Here is a 25411-nt window from a genome sequence, read left to right on the forward strand (position 1 = left end):
CTTTTCTGCAATCCCTTAAGTGCTTGAATGATGGTTGTATATCAACAACTCAGAACTGAAGTTTCTCTGTGCTTGTAGTTTAGCATTTTATTGATTTTGTGGATTGTTGTTCTTTACTTGGTGATCTTGCAGCCTAACCTAACTCCTCTTAACCTAAAAATTAACCATTTCAATACTATGTATGCACTTGCTTTTTCATCTCATTTAATTGTAAATGCTATTACATTTCATGTGCCATTGCATTATGCAAATAAATTGTATTCAACTAATTCAGCAATTTCTGAGGTCCCTTCTTCAATTCCACTTATGGTAATTGATTATGTTGTTTTACACAGGATAGGAGACTAATGGGTCTAATTAGTTGCTTTATTTTGTAAGAAAGCTGCCGATTATTTTTAGAGTATCATTTGGGCTGACATGTTCTTACGTTTTTGTAAATGCCTGGAGGAAGTCATTCAGAAAATGCCCTCTTTTGCGACTCTCCTTTTTAAATTCTATTTGCACATTTTATGGCTTTCATCTCTTCTCTCCCTGACCTCTTCAGTTAAAGCACTGACTTAATTTGTTTTGGCTGTTTTCCCCAGATTTCTATTGGTTCTTTGATCATTCTCTCTGCAGGAGTTACAGTGGGGTGTTTCCTCATCCTCTCCCAGTCTTTGATTTATTTACAGATATATTACTTTGGTATAAGTTTATTAAACTGTAATTTTAAACCGGCTTGCTCCTTGAAAACTCATGAGGTATTGCCGAATAATCTACCAAAACATTTGTTTTATTTGTTGCCAGATTTCAATGAATTTATTCTTTAAGGAAAAATATTGGATGCCTATTCATTAGTGTTTCTGTCTTCCAGGCCATGATAATTATTGCCTAGCTAATCATTCTCTGGTTGCTGTTTCACAGAGTGCTACAATTTCCTGTACGTTGCTATCTGATCCTTTAGCAAAACCAGGTTAATAACTACCAGTTATTGACCAGTTTAACATACCAGGTCAGGAAGCAGTGCACACATTTTATTAATAACATCACACTCAAAACCAAGAATTTTCTAAGATCATGTTGATCAATCAATCAATCATTCATGCCAGATGGAAATATCCTACAGTAAGTGCCAAGAGAGTGAAGCAATCAGGACCTTGGAGCCTGAGCTCTGGGAGAGGTTGGGGAGGCTAGGATTTTATTCCTTGCAGTGCAAGAGGTGGAGGGGAGATCTTATAAAGCATACAAGTTCATGAGGGGAATACATAGGGTGAATGCACAGAGTCTTTTTCCAGGGTAGGAGAATCAAGAACTAGAGGGAAGATTTAATAGGAACCTGAGCAACACTTTCATACGAGCTGGAAGTAGTTGAGGCAGGTAAAATAACAACTTTAAAAATACATTTGGACAGGTGTATGGGATAGGGAACGTTTAGAAGGACATGGACCAAATGCAGGCAAATAGGTATCTTGGTCAGCATGGACGAGTTGGGCTAAAGGGCTTGTTTCCATGTTGCATGACTGTACGATCCTGATTCTTGTAAAAGCATCAATTTAATCCAACAGAAAATATACCATTGATTTTTCCCTGTGCTTGATGTTTAGTGCCCTCAAGTTCCCTTGTGTACTTAATGGAAATGTCTGCACTCAAGGGAATCCTGCTAGCTGCAAAGGCAGTGCCTTTATAAGTTCCCCTCTGTCTGCAGAACAGATGGGGCCTTCTAAACCAGCAGTTATAATTCTGAGATTAAATGCAGCCAAGAATGCACAAAAAACCTGTGTACTGAGACAGTGACTGGAACGTGAAGTCTGTTACCACGAGGAATAGTTGAGAGGAATACTGGAGATGCTTTTAAAGGGAAGCTTATTAACGATAAAAGGGTAGAAGGAATTAATGTTGATTGGGCAAGAGGAGACCCGTGCTGAGAAGAGGATGGACAATCTTTGTAAATCCAGAAGAGGCAAAGCAAACTTCATTCTGTGAATGACGTGAGTGGGAAAATGAAGACTGATCTTAGATACATAGACAATAGGTGCAGGAGTAGGCATTCGGCCCTTTGAGTCAGCACTGCCATTCAATGTGATCATGGCTGATCATCCACAATCAGTACCCCCTTCCTGCCTTCTCCCAATATCCTTTGGTTCCGCTAGCCCCAAGAGCTCTATCTAAATTTCTTTTGAATACATCGAGAATTGCACAAATTCACAACTCTCTGTGTGAAAAGGTTTTTCCTCATCTCAGTTCTAAATGGTCTACCCCTTACTCTTAAACTGTGGCCCCTGGTTCTGGACTCCCTCAACATTGGGAACATGTTTGCTGCATCTAGCGTGTCCAATCCCTTAATAATTTTATATGTTTCCTGAAGATCCCCTCGCATCCTTCTAAATTCCAGTGAATACATTCCCAGTCGCTCCATTCTTTCATCATATAGCAGTACCGCCATCCTGGGAATTAACCTCGTGAAGCTACGCTGCTCTCCCTCAATAGCAAGAATGTCCTTCTTAATGGAGATTAATGGTACCAGTGGGAAGACTCATGCCCAATTCATAATTTCCTAATGGACTAGCCAGTGGGCAACACAAATGGCATGAAATATGATATTTGCACTGACATTCTTCACTTTCTGAAACAACCCTTTCTATGCACTATTTGTGGGGCTTTGTGGAGACAAGGAATAGCTATAACCTGCTCTAGGTGTATACGTTTCTTCATAGGAGTAAGTAATAAACCATTCTGGCTACATTGACTGTGTGACTGGATTTCAGATATATGTAAATAATTTAGATGTGGCGTGCAGGAGGAGGAATCCATGAGCAAGTGTGTTGGTGTCACTTGTCCAGGGTATATGTTGGTCTTCTGCCAAAGTCACGGTGGGAAATTAGGAGAACGTTTGGGGAAATTCCTGAGTGTTCCACCTATCACCTAAACGGGCTTGCCCCCCCCCATATCAAAAATCTTCTAACCCACCACTCTATCTCCAGGTCCCTCAGGTCGGCCGACTTGGGGCTACTGACTATCCTGCGGTCTAGGCTTAAGCTCAGGGGTGACCGCGCTTTTGCGGTTGCAGCTCTTAGACTGTGGAACAGCATCCCTCTGCCCATCAGAACTGCCCCCTCCATCGACTCCTTTAAGTCCAGGCTCAAAACCTATTTCTACTCCCTAGCGATTGAGGCCCTCTGAGGGGGCGCTGTGAACTGTTTATGTACGTGCTGTTATGTTTGTGTGCCATTGTATGTTCGTTCTTAGTACCTGAACTGATGTACAGCACTTTGGTCAACGTGGGTTGTTTTTAAATGTGCTATACAAATAAACTTGACTTGACTTGACTTGACTATCATAATTCCATTGGCCGCTGACTATGAATGAGGGTAATTAAGACCAAATAATGACACTACTATTCTACATAAAGCCTCCAGACAGTTTACGCAACGACAGTATGTTTACTTCCATCCTTCCTCACTTCAAGCGTTGCCAGGAAGTGACAAAGTGAACATTTGTCTGGTTGTTCTTCATTTGTAATTGGTTTGTTGATGTTCAGTGGCAATTCGTTGGTACTAGATTTTCGTATAAGTGGGATCGAAGTGTGTTATTAAAGTATGTTTCTTAATTATCAGGCAGTTGGTTCAAACAAACTCAAAAAGACGTAAGGAAGACTGTCAGACTAACTGCCAAGTCTGTCAGGATCTGTGAAACGATGAGAATATTTCTAATTTTGGGTGTGTTCTCTTCACCTGTCTAAACACACAATTCCTTAACTAGTGCTCTATTAAAAAATCTCAATGTGAATTATTAGGCTTAAGTGGAAGCTCAGGAGAAAGTAGTGATTGAATTTATTGTAATAAAAGTCCGACTCTAATTCTGTTTATATTGATGAAATTCACTAACTGGTCCTATTGACTCAGTACCATGTGCATTTTATATCATACCATATTTTAGTGATACCTACTGGTAAATTTTCAATAGGACAATTCCTTTTGTTGATCCAATTGCAGCTAAAAGACAGCACTTTAAAATAATTATTGTTCAGTACTAGTGTTGTGGGAGGGGGGGATTATGAGCACCTTGGTGGCATATTCCAAATGGATCAATTATTAATGTGCAGATCATTTCAGGTACAGAGGGATTATGTCATTTACTGCCTCATAATAGATTTTCCTGCAATGATGTGCAGTGATCAGAGGAAGCCTTATGTCTGCCGCTGTGACAGAGTCAATTCTAATAGACAATAGACAATAGACAATAGGTGCAGGAGTAAGCCATTCAGCCCTTCGAGCCAGCACCGCCATTCAATGCGATCATGGCTGATCACTCTCAATCAGTAAACCGTTCCTGCCTTCTCCCCATACCCCCTCACTCCGCTATCCTTAAGAGCTCTATCCAGCTCTCTCTTGAAAGCATCCAATGAACTGGCCTCCACTGCCTTCTGAGGCAGAGAATTCCACACCTCCACCACTCTCTGACTGAAAAAGTTCTTCCTCATCTCCGTTCTAAATGGCCTACCCCTTATTCTTAAACTGTGGCCCCTTGTTCTGGACTCCCCCAACATTGGGAACATGTTTCCTGCCTCTAATGTGTCCAATCCCCTAATTATCTTATATGTTTCAATAAGATCCCCCCTCATCCTTCTAAATTCCAGTGTATACAAGCCTAATTGCTCCAGCCTTTCAACATACGACAGTCCCGCCATTCCGGGAATTAACCTAGTGAACTTGCGTCTGACCATCCTTTGGCTATTGACTGTATGCTTCCTATGATTAATATTGTTTAAAAAAAATGCTGCATTCAAATGATAGAACTCCAGAATATGAGAGCCTGTATTGTCCCACAGGGACATGATGTCAGATATCACTGCTGGTACATTATGCACAATCTATGGATCAGAATGTTTGGGAATACACTCATTTGGGAATACCAGGCTCATGACGCTCCTCGGCAGGTTTGCTCAGGAAAGATGGGACAACATGAAGGAAATTGCTCTATTTATTCTGCCCTGCTCTGTGCAGAACATCTAACTATTCACTTACATGTTTGTAATTTGCTGGCAAAACAACAGGATTTATCTGCAGCAAGAATATGCTCCTTAGGAGCTGATAGGATTTGCCGTATTCCAGAAACCATGCCTTTGCCAGTTATAAGTGTTCTGGCAGCATTGCATAGACATAATGCAGCTTCGGTAGCCTATATAAAGATTATTTATTGGACCATTCAAAATCCTGTAAAGATAAACAGAGCATCTGGAAATTATGCTCTACTCCTTAACATGGTAATTGGGATCCGATATGTTTTTATTAAATTTCACCTCCACCTCTAATGTATGGTGACGCCGATTTTCTCTTCAGAGCCCTGCTGATGATGTTGCAATGAAACAGAGTTACCTGCACCACTTCAGATCATTATCAATCCAGTTATGCCAAGAGGAAGGGTGTAAAATCCGTCCCATCGTTTGGCACCCACTGACTTGCGTCTGACCATCCTTTGGCAATCGACTGTATGCTTCCTATGATTAATATTGTTTAAAAAAAATGCTGCATTCAAATGATAGAACTCCAGAATATGAGAGCCTGTATTGTCCCACAGGGACATGATGTCAGATATCACTGCTGGTACATTATGCACAATCTATGGATTATTACAGATCACTGAAGTGCAGTAGCAACATCTCTAGTAATCCTAGCAAAACCACAGTCTCTCTTAAGGACTAACATAATCCAGTCATATCTTGCACAGGAAAGACAGCAGGTATGATGTTGGTGCCTTTATGCACAATTAGTGACGTCAAATGTGGAAATGTGGAGTGAAAGAGTCCAATTTTTCATCAGCCCACTGGAGCAAACCAAAATAATGCAGTATTGGATGTATTGGCCGAAGGATCTGTTTTTGAGCTGTGTGACTCTAGGCTGATGTATTCACAATAACCATATTTTGATCCTGTGATAAGCTGTTACTGTTACCGAGCCAGGTGATCAGCCACATTTGTAATATTTGTGGAGCAGGCTCAAATACCAAAAGGCCGACTCCTTCCCATTCCTCTTTTTCTATATTTTCCATGTCCCTCTTCAGATTATTCACTCACATATTTGTAACTTGCTGTCAAAACAACAGGTTTTATCTGCAGCAAGAATATGCACCTTAGGAGTTGATCAGAGTTGCTGTATTCCAGAAACCATGCCTTTGCCAGTTTAAGTGGTCCAGCATCATTGCATAGACATAAAGCAGCTTCAGCAGCTTATTAGGCCTTTCGAAATCCAGAGTTTCTCTTCTGAGAATGCAAGCAGGAAGCATGCATGAAGGAAGAACATATAGATCAGGTTTAATGATATCATCCAATCTGCAATATCAACGAGAGCAGAGATGAATGCACAGCAGTGGTGGCTCCCTGCCGTCAGTAGCAACCTCTCATGATTTACAGCTCACCATTTTACTTTGGCAGTCACTGACCGTCGAGATGAATTTCTCTATTTTGAAGGCGCTCCACCAAGACTTCCAAAGCAAGAGGGGCCAGTTGGAAGTGCTGTTCCTCCCATTGTCTTGGTCTTCGAGAGTATTGCTTCATTGTTTTGGCTGCCAAAATGTACTTCTACTTGAATCTACCTTGGGGCCTTATCTGCATCAATGTCTAGTTTCCTGTCCCTGTTTAAGAGTTGTTTATGGGGAATTTATTTCAGGCTTATTTCTGGATGTTCTTCTGGTTCAGAAGCATTTGAGAAGTTGGGTCTGGTGCCTTTTTGAGACATTTCTGTTTTACAGCCTAATTTGTGTTAAGATATCATAATTGATCCAATAGGGGAGACAGAGAGCTGCAGATTAATTTCAATAGACAACTGCCTTATTTCTTACTTGAACAATGAGTGATAAGGAAAGGTAGAACTGGAGATCACAGTCATTTGTTCACTTGACTCAAGTTTCAGCAGAGCCTTTACAAAAAGGGTTCCTGAATCTGCTGGAGGAACACAACTACCAATTTTCTGTAAAAATTGTGAGGGTATACCCAGTGCAAACTGGAGCCAGCTTTCCTTGTGTTATATTTACCATAATAAGGTAGAAGGTGAATTAATGGAAAATATATAAGATATTTATCTAGAATAATATGTTGAGGAGCCGCTGAGGGGAAGGGGCATATTGAATTTTGTTTTGTGCAAAGAAAAAGGGTTGATCGTCTTTTGTCAAAGGATCTTTGGGGAAGAGTGATCATACTATGATAGAATTTGACGTTGTGTTTGTAAGTAATGTAGTTTTGTATAAAATTAGGATTTAAATCTAAATGAATAAGGCCATTTACAGGTATGCAGGAAGGAAAAGACGAGTGTGAGCTCCGTACAGAATGAGACCAATGTAGGGAGTAAGGAAATGGCAGAGGAATTAAACAATTATTTTTGTCTGCCTTCATAGGAGGAGATACGTGTGGCTGCGCCTAACGGCTGCGGCTCTCTGGCAGTCTGTTTGTCTTTTTTTCCTTTTTTTTTGTTTGTGTCGGTGTTGGGATGGTTTTTGTTTCTGTTTTTGGCTCTGTATGTGTGGGGGGGGGGGGGGTGGGGGTGGGGTGGGGTGGGGGAAACCTTTCTTTTATTAGGTCTCTTCCCCGGGGCGCAGCTTGGCCGCGGGGCCTTCCATCGCCCGCGGGGCCTTCCATCGCCCGGCGTGGCTCGGCCGCTGGACTTAACATCGCCGGCGCAGCTCGGCCGCGGGACGTTTCAGTGCCCGGCGCGGCTCGGCCGCGGGGCCTTCCATCACCCGATATGGCCGCCGGACGGTTCAGCGCTCGGTGCGGCTCGGCAGCGGGGCCTTCCATCGCCCGATGCGGCTCGGCCGTGGAACGGTTCAGCGCCCGGCGCGGCCGCGGGGCCTTCCATCGCCCGGCACGGCTCTGCTGCGGGACTTAACATCACCGGCGCGGCTTGGCCGCGGGACATTTCAGTGCCCGGTACGGCTCGGCCGCGGGACTTAGCAGCGGCCGCGGGGCCTTCCATCGCCCGGCGCGGCTCGGCCGCTGGACTTAACATCGCCGGCACGGCTCGGCCGCGGGACGTTTCAGTGCCCGGTGCGGCTCGGCCGCGGGGGCTGTGCGTGTCGGTCGCCTCGGTAGGGATCGAGCTGCCTGTCCGTGGGCGCGGGGGGAAGAGAGTGGAAGTTTTGTTGCCTTCCATCACAGTGAGGGGGTGTTTGGAGTCACTGTGATGGATGTTGGTGTTGGGGTCGTGTGTCCTGTGTTCTTTTCTTTTTTGCTGTGTCTTGTGACTGCTAAAATTTCGTTCGGTATTTATACCAAATGACAATAAAGTTCTGTTATACTGTTATACTGTTATATACAAAGCCGACCAGATATATTACAGGATAAAGAATCTTGCGAGAATAAAGGAACTAATGAAATTAATTATGAGTCAAAATGAGGTATGAGAATTTGGTAAGCTTGAAAACTGAAAAATCTCAATGGCCCAATGATTTACAACATAGAGTTTTGATGAAGAATTAGAAGTAGATAGGCCTGATGAGTTTGCATTCACTTTAACTAACCACCAAAAGCTAATCTAAATAAAAAGAAAAAGAAAATGCAAGATTAGCTCATGACCTTATATCATCTCACTTTCCATATCCTTAACGTTCTGCTTTGTATCCTATTAATATCATCAACAATATTGAAGACTTCCATCAGGTGATCCGTGAAAGCTTTGAGGAAAATTTCTCCAATGTCTCTTCATAATTAATATTTAATCTGGATGATATTCTAATTTACGCTGCATTTTTTGCATTTGTTCTCCATACTGTTATGGTGCATTCTCAATGGAAAACAATAAACCAAATGTAAAAAAAATGCAGAACAGCTCCAGCATTCTACTGAATCCATTCAGGACCAATGCAACTGGTTCCGTTCCTCTGGTCTATTCCCAAACCCTGCAACTTTCTTCATTTGAGAAATGTATTCACATCCATTTTGAACACTACATTTGAATATGACTCCTCACTACCTCTGGTGAAGCACCCTTGACTCTGGCCACGTACTATGTACCAATAATTTTCCTTGTGTCACTTTTGCGTGTTCACCTTTAACATCGTGTTTCTCGTATCCCATATTTCAAGGATTACCTTTATGGCTTCATCACCCTGCATTTCCATTTTAATGAACAGTTCATCTCTTCCAAGTGCACACCTACATGATTTAACAAATGGTCTCAAACAATAGTAAAGAAAGACTTGTGTCCGCACAGTCACTTTCATGACTTCAATACATCTCAGATGTTTTATAGCCAGTTCAGCACTTATGGCCCAAAGTCAATATTGTATTGTGAGAAAACTAATGGCTAATATGTCTGGAGCAAAGACCCAAAATCTCTAATGAAATAATAACCACATATATTCTGTTCCATTGGTTGAGAGACAAACATTGGTTGGGAGACCAGAGAGAAATAATAATAATAATAATAATACATTTTATTTATATAGCGCTTTTCATATACTCAAAGACGCTTTACAGAGATTTTGAGAACATAGGGAAATTAATAAATAGATAAATAAGTAAATAAATAAATGAACAGAGAAAGGAGACAGTAGGTGAGGTGACCTTCAGTGGTTGAAGGCAGTACTGAACAGGTGAGACTTCAGCGATGTTTTGAATGTGGTGAGTGTGGGGGAGTCTCTAACGGTTTGGGGTAGTGAGTTCCATAGGGTGGGAGCAGCGATGGAGAAAGCCCTGTCCCCCCAGGATCTGAGTTTAGTCCGGATGTGGGGGGATAGGAGATTGGCAGCGGCAGAGCGGAGGGTGCAGGTGGGAGTGTGCCTGTGGAGGTGGTCGGTCAGGTAGGATGGGGCCAGGTTATGGAGGGCTTTGTAGGTTATGAGGAGGATTTTGTACTGGATTCTCTGGGGGATGGGGAGCCAGTGGAGTTTATAAAGGACGGGGGTGATATGGTCACGGATCGAGGTGTGTGTGAGTAGACGGGCAGCGGAGTTTTGAATGTATTGAAGTTTATTGATGATTTTTGAGGGTGCGCCATAGAGGAGGCTGTTGCAGTAGTCCAGACGGGAGGTGATGAAGGCGTGGATGAGGGTTTCTGCAGCTGTGGAGGAGAGGGATGGACGGAGACGGGCAATGTTTTTGAGGTGGAAGAAGGCTGTCTTTGTGATGTGTTTGATGTGTTTGTCGAAGGAGAGGGTTTGATCAAGGATGATTCCAAGATTCCGGATGTGAGGTGAGGTGGATACTGGGAGACCATCAATGTTGAGGATGAAGTTTTGGGTGGATTTGGTGAGCATTTTTGGACCAATGATGATGATTTCAGATTTGTTGCAATTGAGTTTGAGGAAGTTTGATTGAAGCCAAGATTTTATTTCAGTAATGCAGTTTGTCAGTGTAGAGTGTGTGGTGGAGGAGATTGACTTGGTGGAGATGAGGAGCTGGATATCATCGGCGAAGCAGTGGAAGTTGAGACCATGACGGCGGATTAATTGACCAAGGGGGAACAGGTAGAGGATGAAGAGGAGGGGGCCAAGGACTGAGCCTTGGGGGACACCTTGGGGGAGGGTAGCGGTGGGGGATTTACAGTTGTTAATGGAGATGAACTGGTGTCTGTCAGAGAGGTAAGATTTAAACCAGGATAGGGCTGTGCCGGTGATGTTAAGGGAGGTTTCAAGTCGGGTGAGGAGAATGGAGTGATTTATGGTGTCAAAGGCGGCGCTGAGGTCAAGTAGGATGAGGATGTTGAGGTTGCCAGCGTCGGAGGAGAGGAGAATGTCGTTTGTGATTTTACAGCTAAACATGAGGCCTCAGTTCAACTTCTCAACAGATATTCAATATCTTTGAAAGAGTCTCTCAGTACCCTTTGTAGTGCATTGATATGTTGGCATCTTTTAAAACAATTTTACTTGATTATTTTTCATGAGGAGATAATAAAGAAGATTGACAAGTAACCACAATTGTCCATCAGCGTTGTCTCAGTCTGTAGCAGTCTTGCCACAGATCAAACTGTTTTGCATTCAGGTCATAATCTAGGGACATAAAAACTCCTGCGCAGTACTGGTGGAATGCAATACTATCAGAGCTGCTGCCATTCAGATGCTTCAAACTAAGGTCTTGTCACCATTCTCAGGTGATCTAAGGGATCCCAAATTATCCTCATCAGTGTGGAAGTTATCCCCAGCAATGTGTCACAACCAGCATTGCGACAGAGATCACGCAGTCATTACCACACGGCCATTTGAGGAGCTTTTCCATTTTCAAATTGGATACCATATTTACTACATTCTTTCAAATACTAGACTTTCAAAATATTTATTTGGCCACAAATCATATATGGATGTCCAGAAAAGGACGCACTAGGCTCTACATAAATATGTGTTTCATCCTTCCTTGTCCCTGTGGGTTTTAACAAAAAAAATACACAAAGTGCTGGAGTGCCTCAGCGGATCAGGCAGCATCTCTGGAGAACATGGATAGGTGATGTTTTACATTAGGATCTTTCAGTGGTTCAATGGATATTTATTGTCACGTATGCACAGCACCGTGAAATCATTTTGCACAACCCACAAATGCACTGGCACCATATATTGGCGCTGTTTACAAAGAAAAAGTCTAAAGTATGATGCACATGCAGGAAGTACTGGAGCGCCCCCGATCCAGGTAAGCCCCAGGCTGCTGCATGCCTGCGATCCAGGTAGGCCCCAGGCTGCTGCATACCTGCGATCCAGGTAGGCCCAAGGCTGCTGCATGCCTGCGATCCAGGTAGGCCCCAGGCTGCTGCATACCTGCGATCCAGGTAGGCCCCAGGCTGCTGCAGGCCTGTGATCCGACGTCCCTCTACTTGCTTGACCGCCTCTGTGTCCTGGGGGCGCCTCCTGCAGCCGACCTTGAAGGAGCTGGAGGTAATGTACAGGTCCCTCTCTTAGAGGCCCACTCCTCGCATCATCGCCACCAGCGGCTCCCTCCTTAGCTCTCTGGTCTTCGGGACCTCAGACTTTCCCCCTGCAGCCGGAGGCTGTCGGCCCCTTCTTCACAACGGCGAGCCAGACCTACCACCGCACGCAGCCACGGGTCTTTGTTCTTGGCTGCCCTTTAGAAGCTTCTGAAGCTTCACAAGGTCAATTCTGATAATGGACTCAGAAATGTAAAAGCAACAGGGTCCAAGAGATTCGAGGTTAGTTCAGTGGCAGGCAAGGCAAATACTAATGGTGGTGAGCATTGAAGTGATTGGAAGGCTGCGATGGTGGTGTTTTGCAGGGTTTGGACAAGCTCTTTTGCTTTTTATGGTATATATAAATAAGTTACACTTAATAATAAAAAACATGATTAAGTAGTTTGAAGATGATACAACATTTGGTATTTGGTTGATTGGAAGCAACCTGTAGACTATAGGAAGCTATCAATAGGATGTTTTCAGTTGGACAGAAAATTGGCAAACACAATTCATTTCTGAATCATATAAGGGAATGTATTGTGGAGGTAAAATAAAGTAAGCGGATACACCATTAATGCTAACGATTGAGATAAGCAAAAGGAACAAGTCCCCGGATTAGCCAATTAGAGGACAATTGGATAAGGCATATACAATACTTTCCTTTAATGATTGACAATGGTATTTCCAACAATATTTAGGCCACAGCCAGAGTATTGCATTCAGCTTTGTTTACCACTGTATAAAAATTATATGACAGCACTGGAAGGCCACAAAAGAGGGTTAACAGAATGATGTTGATAGGGCTAAGGAATTTTGGATATGAAGAATGACTATGTAGTTGATGGTTATCTTATCTATGATAAAGTTGCCTATGATTGGGAGGTTTAGATAAGATGAAAGGAGGGGCCTGTTTCCCTGGTAACTCGAGGCATTGGTTTAAGGTTCTGTAATGGAAGTTTGACAATATTGGGAGGGGTAGTTTTGGAATTCATTGTTTGGAATGAAAAATTAATTGAAGTTTAAAAGTACAAGTTATGGCCTGCAAAGTGGGATTTTTTTTTTCCTCATCATTTATTGCCCCAGCTTTAATTCCCCTCAAACTGAGCAGCATGTTAGTCATTTCAGAGGGCGATTGAGAGTTATATTGGCAGATAGGGAGTTACAAACAATTTCCTCCCGTGAATCAGAGATCTATTTGCACCAAAACATCATGATTACAAATCACTGTACTTTTTTTAAAAAGTGCGATTTATTAACTGAATTTTAATTCCACATTTAAACTTTCAGTGGGCCGTTAGTCTGGGTATTTAACTGTGGGACCCACAGCAGCAGATGGCCTGGGAGTGTGCCTCACTCGTGTGTAATGTTCTGTGTATAACTTGGTGCGTGTTTCAGACACAAGTGTGGAGCATAAGAGGTCTGGGGAGAGGGTAGAACCGAAGATGTTCTGGTTAGGTTGCTCCTGAGCCTGGCCAAGCTGGCCATTCGTGAGTCACGGCACCAGTCGGAAGAGGGTTCCACCCTTTCCCAGGAGTTACGTCGGCACATGGGTGTCCGTAGAGATGGAATAAGCGCTGTCTACGGGCAGCATGAGGGATTTCCAGGATCGCTGGGCACTTTGTGGGGTTAATGGCATCCTTTCCAGGTACTATTGCAAGTTTTACAAAACATTTAGACAGGTACATGGATAGGTCAGATTTAAAGGGATATGAGCCCTAAACGCATGCAGGTGGGACTAGTGTAGACGGGACATGTTGGCCAGTGTGGGCAAGTTGGGCCTGTTTCCACGCTGTAAGACTCTATGACAATGATAAGGATTGTAACAAAAAAAGATTTAATATTTAGTATATTTGGTATTTGAGAATATTTGGTATTTTTTGTATTTGGTGGTGGGTGTGTTGCCATTGTTTTGCATTGTAAATATTATAGTTGTAAATGAATTGATTAAATGTATTTTAGGGGGTGGGGGTAAAGAGAGAAAGAGGGGGGTAAAGAGAGAAAGGGGGGAGGGGGGTAATGGGAGAAAGAGGGGGGTAAAGATAGAAAGAGTGGGGGGTAAAGAGAGAAAGAGGGGGGTAAAGAGAGAAAGAGGGGGCTAAAGAGAGAAAGAGGGGGGTAAAGAGAGAAAGAGGGGGGTAAAGAGAGAAAGGGGGGGGTAAAGGGAGGGGGTAAAGAGAGAAAGAGGGGGGTAAAGAGAGAAAGAGGGGGGTAAAGAGAGAAAGAGGGGGGTAAAGAGAGAAAGAGGGGGATAAAGAGAGAAAGGGGGGTAAAGGGAGGGGGTAAAGAGAGAAAGAGGGGGGTAAAGAGAGAAAGAGGGGGTAAAGAGAGAAAGAGGGGGGTAAAGAGAGAAGGGGTAAAGGGAGGGGGAGGGGGTAAAGAGAGAAAGAGGGGGGTAAATAGAGAAAGAGGGGTAAAGAGAGAAAGAGGGTGGTAAAGAGAGAAAGGGGGGGTAAAGAGAGAAAGAGGGGGGTAAAGAGAGAAAGAGGGGGGTAAAGAGAGAAAGAGGGGGTAAAGAGAGAAAGAGGGGGTAAAGAGAGAAAGAGGGGGGTAAAGAGAGAAAGAGGGGGGGGAGGAGGGTAAAGTGTCACCTGCATCCCGCGGCTTTGACCATCCACTCCCGCCTCCGGAGTCCCGCCCCCCCCCCCCCCGGCCATCCCCTCCTCACCATCCTATTGGTCGTCCGACTGTCAGTCACACCCCCCCCCCCCCCCCCCCATCCTCAGTCCCGGAGAAACAAGCCTCACTGAAGACCAAAGACAGTCTGACGAAGGGTCTCGACCCGAAACGCCACCCATTCCCTCCCTCCTGAGACGCTGCCTGACCCGCTGAGTCACACCAGCATTTTGTGAATAAATACCTTCGCTTTGTCCCAGCCACTGCACCTGCAGTTATTTCCCTGCTGCACAAAGATAATAGATTTTGTTTTGCTGAAGACGGACACAAGATGCTGGAGTGACTCAGCGGGACAGGCAGCATCTCCGGAGACCAGGGAATGGGTGACGGTTCGGGTGGAGACTCTCAATTGTATTTCCCATTCCTTCTCTGCAGAGATGCTGCCTGTCCCGCTGAGTTACTCCTGCATTTTGGAGTCCATCCTCAGTGTAAACCAGCGTCCGCGGTTCCTTCAAAGAAGCACTCACAGAAGAAAGACAGAGCGGGCCAGGCGGCGTCTCTGAACCCATTCCTTCTCGCCACAGATGCTGCCTGACCCGCTGTGGGACTGCAGCTTTCTGTGTCTGTGCTCGGTTTAAACCAGCATCCGCAGTGCCTTCTTCCCACACAACACGCACAGCAAGTGGGAGGAAAACTAGAGATGTCGCTGCCTCATGACCCGTGGTCCCGGGTTTTACTCTCGGTAGCCCTCTGGGGATTGTTTCAGTTTGAATCCTGAGGGGTTGGGTTGGGTTGGGTTGGGGGAGGGTTGGAGTCCCGGGGAATCCCCAGCGTTGGCTCCACCATGCATGCATGGAGCCATGTGGCCCTGGCCGGCTCTCTCGCTCTCTCTGCGAAGGTAGACACAAACTGCTGGAGTAACTCAGCGGGACGGGCAGCATCTCTGGAGAGAAGGAATGGGTGACGTTTACGGGTCGAGACCCTTCTGCAGACTGTGACTCTAGTTTTTGTTTTTCTGTGGACAGCGTTTGGAATTAGCTGTAAAATTGGGCGGTGTATCAACCTACTGCGGTGTTGGAGTTAGCAGACCACAGATATTCAATACAGTGAGATAGCAGAGTAGTGACTCCCGGTAACACTTGCTATCGGCGGGCAGATGCACACACGTGTCTTCTGAGCCCAGGAATGAACAATTCCGTGTTAATTGTCGGGGACGTGGACTCGACTCTGGAACGATTCCCAGAACCGTTTGGGGGTTAAGAGTAATGTCTTCTTTTTGCTTTCAAAGCCAACCCCAGCAAAATGCAAAAGATATATTTGTCGCTGCAGTTTTGTAAACAATCTGCCCGTCGTTTAAAGTTTGCGGGATCAAAATATCAAAGCATGAGTCTTTTTTTCAAAAAAAATCTGCATGCATTAATCTAATCCAATTCCCCCGGCCGTGCACACTTCAGTTAAAATGCAGTCAGCGTTCTTCTTATGGATTTACCCAGAATCTGCAAAACGTCAAATATTGCTTTATTTTAAAAGGGATGGACCTAGTCATCTATGTTACTAATCCTACAAAATAATGGGAGGGGCTTTTATTAAGCCCTGTAACTTGACGATTGATGTGAGCTATTGCTAATGCTTTAAATATCTCGTACAGTAAATGGCCCTTATTTTTCCTCGCCGTACAGTAACACTGTACCTGCGGGCTGGACTCGCGATGCAGTGATTGGGTTCGAAGGTTTGCCACAGCGCGTTGCAGTCAAAGGAACATTGTCGTAAAATCTAACTAAATGATGCAGCAGTTTTGATGTTTATGATGCGGATTTTTTGCGAGCGAGCGCACGGCGTCGTGTGCAGTCAGGATGTGTTACCGGGCTGCCTGCACTGCGTCTAACATGTCTCGGTTTCCTCTGTGAGGAGTAGAAGGAGAGATGTGTTTTGGGAGGCGACAGTTTTTTCGCCGCAATGTGGACGCTCTCGCCGTTGGGAAGCTGAACCTCGGATGGTAACACTCCACGGAACACACTTGTGCTGTTTGTGCTGACGCTGCAATGTTCGGAGATGACTAAGATCGGTTTGGCTTTAATGCAATTCAGTCTACACACTGCACCACATGATGTTTCTACAAGGGGCTAGGATGCTGGGCAGAGAGATCGTTTACCGTCACCTGCCACGAAGCTCATGTGCGTGGTCTAATGATTCTCTCTCTCTTTCTCTCTCTCTCTCTGCACTTTAACTTGTTGTTTTAAAACCGGAGCGACGTTTCAGTCATTACCCGCTCGCTTCCTGCTGCATCGAACATTAGGAACAGATGAGTTGTGAACAGTGTCAGTCTAATATAGGTTATTAATATTTCAACAGATCTCATGCATGGAAAGCTGTAAACGGATATCTACATTAGGAGGGTAGAGGTACTCAGGAGGAGAGTTGTGCATCGCTCCAAGGCTTGGTCGCATTCCTACACTTCACCCTGTCCTCTTTCACTTGTCAGGTAAGGAAGGCTCTGCTCGCCCCTCTCCAATCAGCCCTGCGGTGCTCGACGTCCCTCCCTCCCTCCCTCCCTCCCTTCTACCCCAGTACTGCAGATGGATTTTTTCCTCTCTCTCTCTCTCTCTCTCTCTCTCTAGCGAAAGGCACTCAGTGCCTAGCGCGAAGATGTGAGGTCGGGCTGTATGAGCCGCGCTCACTCACACACACACACACACACACACACACACACACACAGCAGCACTCCCCACCCACCTTTTTGAACCGTTCTTTATTTTTTTGCACATTGATGTTGTGTTTTACGTTGCCGTTAGTGTTCCCCAACACCTCTCTCCCTCCCGGGGTGAGGGCAAAGCGGCCGCGGAATCTGCCGCACACACACACACACACAATGTTGGAGTCGGGCGGGGAGCCCAGTGCCACCCTTTAGCCCCAGTCAAACCTCTCAGCCCAACACCAGCTGCACTCCCACCCTCACCCCCCATCCCCACCTGTCCCTTCTCCACAGCACTGCCTCCGAATGTCCGATCGCGGGGGAGCGGCCGCCAGTGAATCGGACCCAGCCACAACCTCCCTAGGCGAGCCTCTCTGAAGGAAGCCCGGCCGCCAGCATGACCGTGATCGCCGGCGACAACTTGGACGACGTGTCGGCTCTGCCCGGCCACCCACATGACAGCTACCCCCCGGCCAACGACGACCACGAGTGCTGCGAGCGCGTGGTCATCAACATCTCGGGGCTGAGGTTCGAGACCCAGCTGAAGACCCTGGCCCAGTTCCCCAACACGCTGCTGGGGAACCCCAAGAGGAGGATGCGCTACTTCGACCCTCTGCGCAACGAGTACTTCTTCGACAGGAACCGGCCCAGCTTCGACGCCATCCTCTACTACTACCAGTCTGGCGGGAGGCTGCGGAGACCCGTCAACGTGCCCCTGGAGATGTTCTCCGAAGAGATCAAGTTCTACGAACTGGGCGAAGAGGCGATGGAGAAATTCCGCGAGGACGAAGGTTTCATCAGGGAGGAGGAGCGGCCGCTGCCCGAGAACGAGTACCAGCGCCAGGTGTGGCTGCTGTTCGAGCACCCCGAGAGTTCAGGGCCAGCCCGGGGCATCGCCATCGTCTCGGTCATGGTCATCCTCATCTCCATCGTCATCTTCTGCCTGGAGACCCTGCCCCAGCTGAAGGACGACAGGAAGCGTGTGATTCAGGTGGGCAACACCACCATGTCCTACAAATCCAACATCCTCACCGACCCTTTCTTCATCGTGGAGACCCTCTGCATCATCTGGTTCTCCTTCGAGCTCATCGTCCGCTTCTTCGCCTGCCCCAGCAAGGCGGAGTTCTTCAAGAACATCATGAATTTCATCGACATCGTGGCCATCATCCCCTACTTCATCACCCTGGGCACCGAGCTGGCCGAGGAGGATGAGGGCAACTTGAGCGGCGAGCAGGCCACCTCGCTGGCCATCCTCAGGGTCATCCGGCTGGTCCGTGTCTTCCGCATCTTCAAGCTCTCCAGGCACTCCAAGGGTCTCCAGATCCTGGGCCAGACCCTGAAGGCCAGCATGAGGGAGCTGGGTCTTCTCATCTTCTTCCTCTTCATCGGGGTCATCCTCTTCTCCAGCGCCGTGTTCTTCGCCGAGGCCGACGACCCGGACTCTTTCTTCACCAGCATCCCGGACTCTTTCTGGTGGGCAGTGGTGTCGATGACCACCGTGGGCTACGGGGACATGTACCCGGTCACCATCGGAGGTAAGATCGTGGGGTCCCTGTGCGCCATCGCCGGGGTGTTGACCATCGCGCTGCCCGTGCCCGTCATCGTGTCCAACTTCAACTACTTCTACCACCGGGAGACCGAGGGTGAGGAACAGGCCCAGTACCTGCACGTTAGTTGCCCGAACATCGTCTCGGACAGCGACCTGCGAAGCCGCAGCTCCTCCACAGTTAGCAAGTCGGAGTACATGGAGATCGATGAGGACGTGAACAACAGCATAGACAATTTCAGAGAAGCAAACCTCAGAACTGGCAACTGCACTGTAGCGAACCAAAACTGTGTGAACAAAAGCAAACTGCTGACAGATGTTTAAACATCTGCGGGCTCCGTGGCCAGAGCCACGCCACCCAGATACTGTTCCTTGTATTGGCTTCGTTGACCTCGTTAATGCGTTGTGGCATTGCAGTTATGCTAAGCGAAATAAGCTTTCAGAATTACGTGGAAGATATATTATCATTTATTTTTAAATGGCTTTCTTTCTCCAACTGCGTAACGAGGGAGATCTTTTTCCAGATCCATTCACGCGAGCAACGTCGGGATATACTTTAAAACTTGGACCGACACCTGCTCGCCAAACTCGAATGAAGTTTTTAACAGTTCATTTACCAGTGCATGTGGACTGCTTTTGTTTCAACTTTCTGATCTGACAACGAATCCGTCGAAAACACCTGCAGTGTTGCAAGTTTCAAATATCGCACTTCATATCCTTCCAGGACTGGACGTTCACAATCCCATTGGATGTGAGAAGCATAATTTAAGTAAATAATAAGCCCCGGGAACAATAGCATGCCTTGATATCCATCATCCATTTTTTTGTCTGGCATGCCTCGAACATTACCTCAAGTAACAGGAAACAAGTCTGTGTTTTAAATTATATTTCTGGAGAGTTAGTTCTCATTTGCTGTCACCAAAAGTGCAATGGCTTATTATTTACTTTATTGTTTCCAAGCACTCATGGCCTGAATGCTAACTTGTATGGGTAGAGTAACTTTAGATCATAGCATGTTTAACTACTTAACATTATGCCCTTTTCGGGAATGGTAACTTGTAACCCTCTACAACTTTTGCATAACGTTAGGTTACAAAAGAGATTTCAACTGTAAGGATAGGATATTGAAGGACCTGATGATTTTCCTGCAGAATTTCAGGGAAATGACTTGATTCATGTCCTAACAATGCTCAAAATATGGTTCAACATTACCCTGTTACTTCTGGGGAATCCGAAAAGGTGAAAACAGGTTAGATAGTGTATATACTTATATATAACATCATTTAATTTAAAGTGGAACTATCACACTGATAAGAAAGCATGCCTTTCCTGCATTTTAAAGAATGTAAATGTAAAATATATGTAAATGATGCATCCAAGCCATTCATTTCCTGATTTATGCTCATTGATAACAAAACATTTAGTTTGAGCTTCCCTATTCTTTAAGGCAGAAACTCAGTGAATTACTTAACTAGTTGCTAGTGCCTTTTCAATCCTTACACTCCTGAACTGCTGGAAGTGCCTCCATGTACAAAGAATGATTGAATGAGATGACATCCACAGAAATCTTCATCTGTTGCACAGTGAAAATATACCACCTCCTTTCTGTTCGACAGTCTGGGGCAGAATCTTTGACCTGTGAGGGCCAAATGGACAGTCACCACGGTGATAAGTTTGTGGAATAGTCTTTCAGATAGTTCCGAAGATTTAAACCAACTGGTGAGAGAGATAGATGTACAAATCACTGGCAAAAGGACACTGCAGCTCAACAGGAGCGCCAGGAGTAATCTTGGAACCTCTGACGTTCCCAGCATATTAAGATCTGAACAAGTTGTTACACTAAAACAGTAAATACAGCATGTTACCATCATCTCTTTCTGCCCACCTGCATAACCTGCAATGTACCAAAAAGGAGAATGAAGATTCCTCAGCAGACTACCTCAGTTTAGATTGATGAAAAGACTGTTTCATTGTGTGGCTCCAGGCTGAGGGGATTCTTATTTTTTGGTTATTCTGAATTCACATTAACCATGATTTAAGTGGAGGTTTATCTTCAGTTTACTTTCATATCATCTTTTCTGGAGCCGTATTTTCGAGGCAGTTTCGGAGCTTACATATGTTGCCAACATCTCTCGTTTAGCCTGTCACTCTCCGTAGCCTAATTGTAATGCAGAAACTTGTCACAGCTGACTCTGCCATGCTGCTTAAGACCTGAAGCTCTCAAAGATATCATGGGACAATTACATCATTATTTGGAGAACTATATGGCAATTTCCCAAAGACCTGGAGAAACAAGTGTTACATTTTTGTAATTAACATCATGTGAATCTTGAGACAGAGGAACCTACCTGGATATGGTTGTGTTTGTTGCAAGATATCGTTTGTCGTCCAAGGATAATACAGACTGAAAAAACTGGATGAGAATGCAATGAAGTTTCAAACGGAACGAAGGGTTGACTATAACTTGTACTTTCTTGGAAATCTCAGGAATGGAAAAGAAAAGGATTTCACAAGTGTGAAGCTACTCCAAGATCATGTGACTGAATTAGTTGATACAACTGAACTGAGAGTAGAATTGAAAGTTACGCAGAGGAATTTTGAATAACTCTTGATGAACTGTGTTTGCTGTTGGCAACAGGGCATTAACTTCTTCATTTAGAATATGTAAACCACCCATACTCTGGTTATCCTGACCCTTCCACATCACATAAACCTTGAGGTAGGACAACATTTTCCCCTGTGTTAAATGACTTTAATACTGCACTTAATAAACAGCAATAAATGATCCAATGCTGCAGAACTGCTTTGATAAAATCTATGTGGCTTCTGGCAGCTCATGCTTACTTTAGCAATTGAGTTTCTAGTTTTTGGGAAATTGCACTTTAGGTTAACATTTATCTGCATGTGATTGAGAAGTGTGCTGCATGCAGTTTTTTGATAATGAAGGTTCTGAAAACCAGTGGGATGGGTTAGGGTTTGGTGATGTTTATTTATAACCAAAACAGCTAAGTACATGATATGGCTAGAGAGAAAAGCTGATGTAATATAGGCATGTCTTTCTGGTTATACAGTTTTGGTAGATATTCCTTATCCTGGACCAGTTTGGTAAAGGTATTGTACATAGACCTGAATGTACACAAGGTGGCTGGTTGTGAACAAAGTCATGAAAGAGCCTCTTCTCTTTTTATAATAGAATCATTAATTATATTAGTGAAAATGAAACAATTCAATATGACAAGGATGGCTGACTTGGTGTAATGTTTTAAGTTATTTTGCCCAGTTTAAAGTGGTTTGCACTGAATAATATGCATTAAAGTGACATGATTAAAACGAGGAACTCTGTTATTTGTATCTGAGGTAAAATTGACATTAATTTGATCAAAGAAATGAACAAGAGAGAGAGTGGGAGACAAAAGTGTAACTGTGATGATGCACAATCTATTGCTGATGAGCACATTTCAATTCAGCTCAGCAATTAATGATGGAGGGTTTCTGTTTTAAGTGTGGTTAGGATTACAATTTGAATATATTTTAAGCCTTGATCTGATATTTTTTACATATGAGGATATAACAGGTATTTTATTCTCTTTAATCAAACCTGTTTAGAGTCAAATTAGCACCAAATGAAGTCAAGGCTTCTGTGGTGTGGTTAGAGATTTTGCACATTGCAAGTTAACGCCTTGTTTGATATGGAAGTATTGGATGTTGAACTAGAGACAAAAAAACTTAATTCCTAAGTACTGTCAAACTTTAATTTAGCATAAAATGCACTTTAAAATTCAGCACAAATTGCCTTAACAGGTACATTGATCTTAAAAGTGAAAAGAGGTTCTGCAGCCTGTGTACTGTCAGGCCCAGGGCTTTCAAGTCTGAACAGTCATAGTATTGCTATTGTCATTTATAAGTGATATCATTTTGAAAACAATTATGTTGTCAGGCTTGTTCATTTCCTGTTTAGGGATGTCATAATATTTTGATGTACCAATAAATTGTGGTTCATAAATCCTCATATTCATAATGCATTCACTTATGCTCCTCCAGAAGGACACTCTAAAGACCATGACAGTCCACCATGTTGTAATAACATGAGAGCAAATGCCAATCAGTCAATTGTGATGGTTTATCTTTGTAATGAGCTGATAGTTTTTGCCCAGATTTATTCTAATTTCCCTGTTTAAAGGATAATTCATTTGATGTTGAATATTATACCATCAATACCCTATGTTATGACATCCCTGCGCAGTGGGATACAATGATTCAGTCTTCTGATTTACTATTCATTTGCCTGTTTATTGTCATAATCATACTTATAATTTGGGTTAAAAAAATATTGTTAACTAAAAGCATAGTTTCTTGCCCAATGCAATCTGCTCAATGTATTAATCACTTTACCTTCCCCTTCAACCAAATAACAAATTAAAGATGAATTTCCAGGCTCTGACTCAGCTATGTCCTGACTGGTTATTTTCAATAAAGTCATTAGTGTGCAGGATATATTTGAAACTATTACTGTTTGCAGTATATGAGTAATTTATCACCAGGCCACATACAAAATTAATTTGTATCCATTCAACTTTGCAGCTGCTTTAAATCCATATCAATGAGAAATAAATTGTTTGAAGCTGAGGTAGATTAAAAAAAAAAAAATCTTTTATGAATGAAATAGATTGAGACTGTTTATTGTGTGCATATTTCTACTGACATTGACTTGTAAATCTGAGTTAATTAAAATAAATACTGTGTAAAATAACATGTTCTCTGGAAGTCATCCCTTCCAAAACAACACAGACTAGTTCAGCAAAGACAGCTTTATGTGGCGGAAGACCTGGGGCATGAGCAAGCTCTGATGTTCTTTTATATGAGGGAAAGGCTACCATTTACAATCTCGGGTAAGGTTTCCAGTTTTATTCTATATTAGTATGGTTCTACTTGTTTACAAGGAGTTGGTTTGCAAAAGATTAAGAAGAATCGTATCACTGATATAAATGACTGTTGTTTACCTGTTGTGGTAGAATAATTCAGTTGATGAAACATTCAAGCCTAACTATCACATTAAAAACCATGCACAGTAATGGTGTTCAAAAGCTGCTCGACTTAAGTTGTAAAATCTCTTAATTATGGAGATCTCTTTCCCCTAGTCTGCGCCCTTTCTCTCTTTTGCTCTCCAGACTACACTTTCTCATGCTCGATATATATATTTTTCATTCTATTTTACATCAGGTATCATAGGTATCATAACCTGTCAGTGTTATGGTAAGAAGTCATTGCAACCAAGCTTTCTAAACAAACCCGCCAATTAAATTCATTGAGAAAAGTCACTGACTCTCTCAGAAAAGCAGCTGCAGTGTTTATTAACAAGTTGACCGTTACATCCTCAGGCCCTTCAAACGTGAAAGTCTCCAATTCCTGTTAGAATCAGTCATTCTGAAGTCCCCATGTCTTTCCTGAAGGGGGGTTCCTGCAGACTGCTTGTTGAGTTCTGGCTCAACTTGGAAGTCACCTAAAATAAAAACAGAAAACATGCAAATACTTGACAGTTGAGGAGAGTACAGGAAATTTTAATGACGTGAATATGCAGGGAATGGTGGGATATGGATAATGTGCAGGCAACTAAGAGTTGGTCTTGGCATCATGTTTGGCACAGACATTGTGGGCCAAACAACTTGTCCTTGTGCTGTACTGTTCCATGTTCTAGGGCACCATTGTCATTAAAATATGTGGAAAGAGAGATAATTAGTGTTTCAGGGTGAAGACCCTTTCATCACAAAAGGGAAAGAAAGAAAATGCTTCAAGTTGCAGAAATGGTCAGGGAGGGATGGATAGGTAAAGGGGAGGTATCACAAAATGCTGGAGCAACTCAGCGGGTCAGGCAGCATCTCAGGACAGAAGGAATGGGTGACGTTTTGGGTCAAGACCCTTCTTCAGACTGATGGATAGATAAAGGGGATATCATTGCTACGGCAAGTCCTTAAACTGTTGATAAAGTCATCTGGCTAGGTTGCAGAGAACACAAAAATGTTGTGAAATGCAGATCAGACAAGGCATCCACTACATGGTGTTTCTAAATTCAGTCATGGCCGCCATTGTGTATGAAACAAATGCACCTACAATTCACAGACACAGAGTCTGCAGATCCTTGAACAAAAAAGAACTGCGGGAGGATTTCAGCACATCAGGCAGTATCTGTGAAGGGAAATGGGCAGACAACGTTTTGGGTCAGTTTTTCCAAAGGCGTCAGAGTGTTTCCAAAGGGCAAAGTTTACAGATGGAAATGGTTAACAAACTGGCATGGTCCAATGGGGCAGAACTTGGTGAAAACAGACATCCATTAATGAAACACATCATTATTATAATGCAAATAACAGCTGTTTTCAAGGCAAGAAGAGATACTCTTAACAAAATGTCGTAAATAGATGAAATATTTGTATTATTCCATCAAAGGTGGCATTAAATCTTCTAGTACTCTCCCCATGAGTTTAATGTACTTACCAAAGTGGCAGATTAAATGATCATTGAACTCGCCACAAAAAAATAGGTTTAGCAGTTAAGAGCATAAATTTCCTTTAATGCCCTGATAATTGTTAATAACTGCAATTCAATTTGCCTAGCCCAGAAAATCAACAGTTGCATGGCACCTCATTCAATTGATTAATGATTTGTTAATAGATATTAAAAATATAAAATTAAAATTACACA

At 43.8% G+C, this 25411-nt stretch overlaps 1 protein-coding gene across 2 annotated transcripts; it reads left to right on the forward strand.

Annotated features, from left to right (window-relative positions):
* The first annotated feature begins 16066 nt into the window (after positions 1-16066).
* On the forward strand, positions 16067-23451 carry LOC144604965 (potassium voltage-gated channel subfamily A member 1). Of its 2 annotated transcripts, none has more exons than XM_078419899.1 (3): positions 16067-16651; positions 16830-16959; positions 17464-23451. In XM_078419899.1, exon 3 carries the CDS (start codon positions 17567-17569, stop codon positions 19037-19039), a length of 1473 nt encoding a protein of 490 aa, XP_078276025.1. In that variant the 5' UTR covers positions 16067-16651; positions 16830-16959; positions 17464-17566; the 3' UTR covers positions 19040-23451. The 2 variants fall into 2 exon arrangements, with proteins under 2 accessions (XP_078276025.1, XP_078276026.1); XM_078419900.1 differs by having other exon boundaries at positions 16067-16473.
* The last annotated feature ends 1960 nt before the right edge of the window (positions 23452-25411 follow it).

Source organism: Rhinoraja longicauda, chromosome 23 (assembly GCF_053455715.1).
Source record: "Rhinoraja longicauda isolate Sanriku21f chromosome 23, sRhiLon1.1, whole genome shotgun sequence".
Lineage (NCBI taxonomy): Eukaryota > Metazoa > Chordata > Chondrichthyes > Rajiformes > Arhynchobatidae > Rhinoraja > Rhinoraja longicauda.

What these genes read in the sequence shown, in the direction of transcription:
- LOC144604965 (XM_078419899.1), top strand. Translation starts at nt 17,567, where the DNA reads ATGACCGTGATCGCCGGCGACAACTTGGACGACGTGTCGGCTCTGCCC.